The sequence below is a fragment of the Gadus chalcogrammus genome, chromosome 8, assembly GCF_026213295.1.
Source record: "Gadus chalcogrammus isolate NIFS_2021 chromosome 8, NIFS_Gcha_1.0, whole genome shotgun sequence".
Taxonomy (NCBI): Eukaryota; Metazoa; Chordata; class Actinopteri; order Gadiformes; family Gadidae; genus Gadus; species Gadus chalcogrammus.
This window is the reverse complement of record NC_079419.1, coordinates 23,173,818-23,181,317: the sequence shown is the minus strand read 5'-3', so window position 1 is coordinate 23,181,317 and position 7,500 is coordinate 23,173,818. Positions and strand designations below refer to the sequence as shown.

The window sequence follows — 7,500 nt, the reverse complement described above, 5'->3', positions numbered from 1 at the left end:
GGATTAGGACGTTATAGTTTAGACGAGGTTGCTCTCCACTTTATTACCTCACTTAATTAGCTCAGAGTCCAGGTCCATCTGCGTTGAAATCACAAAGCATGTGAGTACACTCGCACACCCGCGTCCGGCGCGCGTTATCTGAGCGAGCGTACACGCGTATGTATTAGCGGATTAGCGGTGGGCTGCTGGCTGGTGGAAGCTGCTGATCACTTCTCTTCCAGGCGGGAACAGCCAAGCACCTGCTGCCCACCGCCTCCCTCCGAGGAGACCGGGGGGCTGCTCTCTAGTAGTCCGCTTTTATTTAGTAGATTTCAGACTGTTTTCCTTCAGGTCTTTTGGGAGGGGGGGCAAAAAAATTAGGACACGATTGAACCAATTTTGAGATTTGATTGCCCAAACGATGCCATCATTCATTGATCCTTTTGTGTGTCTGCGGCTGCTGCACTGCTTGGTGTCGGGAGACGTTGCTCCTGTTCCACTTCCTCTCCAACACCTGGGCTGGATAGCGCTGAGTCCGCCTGATCTGTTACTGTTCTGGTACTGGTATGTTATTCTGCTATTGCCCTGTGATCTGATCACCCAGAAGAACCCAGCACTGTGCTAATGGGGAAATAAAAGAAGGATTGATTTGGTTGATTGACTGAAACCTTTTTCTGATCATGAATAGACAAACAATTATAAACTTAAGCAATTGACTCAATCGACTGATTGATTTATCTTCTTTTTTTATCTTCTCAGTTTAGAGAAAAGTTAGGCACCACAAACCTAATCTATGACCTAATTGTCTGTCTGTCTGTCTGTCAAACATATAATATAGATATACATACAGACAGACACATTGCATAATACATAAGGGCCAAGCTTAATCCTCAGCGTTCAGAATTCAGAATGTTACCTGCAATGTGAATGAAACTGTTTTAGAAGCGGGATGTTTTGGAGGCAATATCTATCTTTCCCCATTTGAACATCTTCTGATGCCAATGTGAAGATGTTTTAAAGCTGTCTGACTCGTGGGCTTCAGCTCATCTGCCAATTTTCTGATAAATGTCAGTTGCTGAGGTAATCGAAGCATGGACCTCAAACTCACAGTCACTCCATTACCCTTTGCGATTTGAGTTTGCACTGCAGAAGGGTCTGGAGAAGAGTAATTCATTTATTTCTGCTTCCGATACGTTTTTGCGGGAGCCAATCAACAATCTGGCCATCCCCCTGGCGCGCTATTGGCTGGTTTAACACAATTACAACAGGGAAGCGACGGCAAGCAGCCAATTGCGTACAGAGTCACTTGAACTAGGCCCAAGAAAATGACGGCAGCTTCCCCAGACCAACGTCCAATCTACGATTGAGCTTGGTCTGGCAGTAGCCAGGCTACCATTACCCCTGATAAACAAAATGGAGCAGGAGAACTATGCATTCACAATTTATACAGTGTATGTTTATGTATATTATGTACTATGCTGTATAAAGTCCGATTTTTTATCACATTTAAATCCAATATATATATCATAATTTTTACTGTCTTAAGCAAGTACAACTTGGTAATGATTGAGAATGTTGCTAGGAAACAGTGCTGAGTTTGGTAAAGGAGGGCGGGGGATTAGGCAGCCACTCTGGAAACCTTAGATGGAGACCTCCGTCTCCATCTAATAACGTGCACATGAATAAATATGATTCATGATGCAGACTTGCGTATTTTCTAAGAAATACGCTAACACGAAACCCAATTCAGTCACATCGTCTCCAGGGGCCGTTAGGAGACACAGCGTATTAAGCAGAATTTCAATACGGCGGCTCTGTTGTTTGCATATCTCTCCCTTCCATTATCCCTCCTCCCTCCCTCCTTCCATCCTTCCTTCCTTCCTTCCCTCCCTCCCTCCCTCCCTCCTTCCTTCCTTCCCTCCCTCAGTCCTTCCTCCCTCCCTCCCTCCATCACTCCATCCTTCACTCCCTCACTCCCTGCCTCCCTTCCCTCCCTTCCTCACTCCCTCCTTCCCTCCCTCCTTCCCTCCCTCCTTCCCTCCCGCCCTCCTTCCTCGCCACCCTCCCTCCCTCCTTGCCTCTCTCCCTCCTTCCTTCCTTCCCTCCCTCCATCCTTCCTCCCTCCCTCCATCACTCCATCCTTCACTCCCTCCCTCCCTCCCTCCCTCCCTCCCTCCCTGCTTCCCTTCCCACCCTCCCTCCCTCCTCCCCAAGGAAGCTGCTTAGGTCCTTTACTCTTTATTATTTTTACAATTGATCTTCCCTGTGCTACAACAGACACCAATATGGTTACGTACGCAGATGACACAACCTTGTACAGTACGGCCCCTACCTTAAATGATCTAGTAAATACCTTAAATCAGAACCTTGAGAGGGTGTCTCACTGGGTTAAAGATATCAAACTAGTAATGGATGCGGACAAAACAAAATGCATTATTTTTGGCTCCAGGCACATGCTAGTTGACGACCCTCCTATCAACTATCAATGTCAGGAATACCCATTAGTTTTAAAAAAGCAAAACTACTTGGCGTGCTATTGGAAAGTCAACTGTCATGGTCCGACCATATTGATGGGATTGTAAGGAAAATGGGCAGAGGCTTAGCCATGGTCAGGAAGTGCTCCCCATACTTGACATCTTCATTAATGGGTCAAGTCATACAGTCTCTGTTTTTTTGTCATCTGCATTACTGTCCTATAATATGGTTAGCTGCAACTAAGTCTGACCTGAACAAACTGCAACTTGTTCAGAACAGAGCAGCTAGACTGGTACTTAAATGTTCTTTACGCACTAATGTTTTATTTATGCATTCACGCCTGTCCTGGTTATCTGTCAAACAAAAGCTTCATTCTAGTCTCATTATGTTCTTTAGAACCATTATCTTAAATCAATCACCAGATTACTTTTACAAACAGTTTTTAAAATCAATTAACACACATAATCATAACAAAGGATTACCAGTAATGGCTATTTAAAAGCTCCTACACCCAGGACCAATCTCCTCAAACATACAGTTACTTACAGATGTATATCAATCTGGAATCTATGTCCCTGTTATGTGTTGTATGTAAATGTGACGTGTGACGTGCCTTGTCCCTGTATGTTATATGTGCTGCAGAACAGGAACCTGCTGGAAATCAGTTATTTTACCGAGACAGGCCCGTTTTACAGTATATTGTAACTTTGTTACTTCTAATACTTTCCTGTATAATAAATAAAAAGAAAGAAAGAATCTGTTACCATCTCACATTCACCTCTCACAAAATAAATTGTCATTTAAGATAGCTCTGAAGACACACCTATTGCAGCTGTCCACATGACTGAAACTTTAATCATATTTTGAACTAATTTACTGTGACCGGTATGACCGGCATTTTAATCTTATGTTGTACTTATTATCTTTTGTATAATGTTTGGTAATGTATGTATTCTCTATGTTTTATCTTGTATGCTCCTATATGGACCCCAGGAAGACCAGCTGCCGCCTCGGGGTCAGCTAATGGAGATCCATTTAATAAACAATAAACAATCTCTCCTTCCCTCCAACTCTCCCTCCTTCCCTCCCTCCCTCCCTCCCACAGTTAAGTCATGGTATCACCACATCAGTTCTGTCCTGAGGAATACAAATTAGTGAGCATTGGCAAAGAACTTAAATCAAAGGCTTTGCTGGTTTTTAAGATTGATAAAAAGAAGGCTTCAAAGGCGGTTTTATTATCTATTCGGCAGATTCATCTGATTGAAATCCAGATTTCAACCACCACATTCTGTTTGTATCGGTATTGCAAATAGACCACTTCTGTAAACATTTGTTTGATATGACATTTAAAGAAAGGTTCCAACTGTTCACTTTCTGGTTTGTTTATTTCCTCTTCCGGCATGGACATGTGACCTACCTGTAAATCCGTTGAGCGCCACTCGGCTGGGGTGGTAGAAACCCTTCCTGCACTGACACTTGTATTTGTCCAACACAAACCCATGGCCCTCGATAGGAGTGCACTAGGGGAGGGGAGAGAGAGACAGAGAGAGACAGAGAGAGAGAAAGAGAGAGAGAAATACAGATTGGAAGTTTCCATTATAGTTGACCAAAGAGCTGTAAAAAGAAAGACAGACATAAGACATAAATACTGACCTACATACACACATACATATAAATACATATATACATGAATAAATAATTACATACATATACACGTACATACATACAGTGATGGGCAGTAGCGTTAGCAGTGAGCTCCTGGTCCAACCTCATATCTCAGGAGGGTGATGGGGACATTGATCTTTTCTAAATCAAATAGTTTTTCAGTGGCACAGTGCTTTTATTGATCGAGATCCGCAGTAGCGATCACGCGAGTTACATTCCCCGATGGTTTCTGAGGCTCAAACACAGGAGAGCCTTCTGCTGGAATCAATTGGAAAATCTGTACCCCCGAACACGGACCATCTGCTCAGGAAAACGTGAGGTGTTCTGTGTGGAGCTGAGAGAAGCACTCCATGACAGGGACATCCCAGACCAATTTTTGAGCTGATATTAAGACCATAGTCACACACACGCACACACAGACCACACACACGCACAGGCCAGACACACACAAGCACACACCGACCAAACACACACACACACACACACACACACACACACACACACAGACATGACACACGCACGCACACACAGACCAAACAAACACATGCACACACAGACCAAACACACAAACGCACTTACACACAGAGCAGACACACACACGCACACACAGACCAAACACACACACGCACTTACACACAGACCAGACACACAAAGGCGATGGAAGAAGCCAGAAGGAACAGAACAGGTTTATTTTCCGGGTAAACTTTACTTATGAACGGGTGCTTGGTCTTTTAATAAACACCTGTGGAACTGGCATGGTTCAATCTGGTGTGTGGTGTAAGTTAAAACCTCAGGTTAGTGTTTCAGAAATGATATAATGAACAATTGAACTGAACAAAACTAAGCTTCTGATGTAGTGCACTTCTTTTGCTATGTTTTGTATCTTAGCATTTCCTTTGGGGAAGCTTCTGTGTAGTGAAGCTTCATTTTACCAGTACCTGGTAGCTTAGCTCACTACACTTAGCAAATAGCTTGCCAAACACTGCATACATACCGACATATACACATACAAACATGTACATGCCTACATACATAAATACATACATACACACATACATGGTGTTCAAATGTGTTCAACCACCTGATGCTGCCGTTTCAATTCCATTCCAAAAGCTTTATGGCACGACTATTGTTGTGAACAGTATTACCGATGCATTATTTAACTTTATTTTTTGTACCTTATGGATGTATGTTTTATTTCCCTACGACGGTTTTGTATTTTGTTGCATAATCTTTTAAAAAATATATATATAAAAAAAAAATATATAAAAGAATTATAGATGCATCTTTTTTTTATTTCTTATACATTGGTAGCCTAGTCAAGGCTGGGCCCTATTGTTATTAAGGCGGCCGCCTTAACCATACAGTGCTGGGGGAAACACTGCTAGAGTTCCCTGCCCCATTAATCCAGGCTTGGGACCGGCACTTAGTTGTGCTGGCTTGGTTAGGCTAAACTATAAACATATATTACAAAGATTCCAACTAAATAAAGCCACATACACACTACAGAACCAAATCTGAAATATAGGCCTATAGTAGGCTAGTCCAACAAAAATATTGAACAAATTAGTTTTAAGAGATTTTTTTTATTTGATAAACTATACTCTAGTCTAGCCCATATATTTTGTGTTCAAAATGTTGGTAGTTTGAGTTTGAGGAAAAGTCAAAATGCTATTTGGCAACCTAACATGTATACAGGCCTACCATTAAATATTCATCACGATTTTATCGAAAAGGCATTTGGCGCGCCTTGCATTCCTCCAAGTCATTGAAAATGTGCGTGTGCTCGTTCACTCTCAATTGACAACCAGGCCAATGATCGGCCATACATCTGCTCTGATTGTGATTAGACCAGCCCAGTTTCAATCGGGCCGCTGATCGAAAGGTTTTATGGGCCGGTCAGAACAATATATATCTTAAAAAAAAGTGTCAGGGCTTTCTGCTCAAATAGCACGTCGGCCGACTGGGAAAATGCCCGGCATGCCTGATGGCCAGTCCGTCCCTGCACTATGACATAGATACATACTTAAATACATACATACACTGCTATATACATACAAACATCCATCCATCCATCCATCAATCCATAAACACACACACACACAGGCACGCTTGAAGCACGCATGCACGCACAAACACACACGCACACAAATACATATACATACATACCTACATACATACCTACATACATACATACATACATACATACATACATACATACATATATACATACATACATACATACATACATACATACATACATACATACATACATACATACATACATACATACATACATACATACATACATACATACATACATGCATACATACATACATACATACATACATACATACATACATACATATATACATACATACATACATACATACATACATACATACATACATACATACATACATACATACATACATACATACATACATACATACATACATACATACATACATACATGCATACATACATACATACATACATACATACATACATACATACATACATACATACATACATACATACATACACTACGACATACATTCAAACATATATAGCAATAGAGATGCACATTAAAGAGAGAGAGGGAAAAGCTATCACTATCATTTAGAGTTCCCATCTCTCTTCTTTCCAAGTGTTTTGGGGAGTGTGGGGGAGTGTGGCATGTGTGTGCCTGCCAGCCAATGAGACGCAGGGAGAGGTGTTATGGTGTGAATCTCAAATGGTGTTTAAAGACAGGAGGTTGTGATGGAGAGGCTGAATCAGCCCAGGGCTGTGCTATTAATGCATTGGGACAGAAGAGGCAGGCGCCAAAGAACGGTTAAACATAGTGCTAGCTGGGTTTAACGTTACCTAAGTTTGACAGTGTTTTGTTTCCCCGATAACTAGGTTTCATAGTAGTCAGGGGAAAACCTTTACAGAAACACCGACAGACAGTCGTTGAGCCAGGCAGATGGAAAGACAGAAAGACAGGCAGACGGAATAAAAAACTGACTAAAACACAAATAGCCATAGTCACACATCAAGACAACACAAACAAGAGATGTATGACATACACACAAAAGGAGCTCAGAATTGAATAGCCGTGCATATGGTCAGATGCAACGCACATGGCGCTACTGATATTCCACTGCAGTGGATGTATGTCGTTAAACCAGCGTCTCTGGGACAGAAAAATAACAGCTGGAGTGTTTTTCTTCCTACGCTTCATCGGCTTAGACGCCATACTGTCAACAAAGCTTTTTTTAGCTTTATATAACGTCATTTAGCAAATAATGAACGACAAGAAGCCATGTAGGTTCAGCTCGGAAGGCTAATCAAGTCCCAGTGTGGTTAATGTACGATAAAGGCATGAAAATAGAGGCA

At 41.9% G+C, this 7,500-nt stretch overlaps 1 protein-coding gene across 1 annotated transcript in view; it reads right to left on the bottom strand.

The window, feature by feature from the left end:
* Window positions 1-7,500, bottom strand: part of LOC130387947 (probable G-protein coupled receptor 158) — a 76,270-nt gene that overhangs the window by 48,310 nt on the left and 20,460 nt on the right. Inside the window, exon 3 of the mRNA XM_056597239.1 lies at window positions 3,861-3,974. Within this exon, the coding sequence (XP_056453214.1) occupies window positions 3,861-3,974 (114 nt within the window). The remainder of the gene's footprint in view (window positions 1-3,860; window positions 3,975-7,500) is intronic.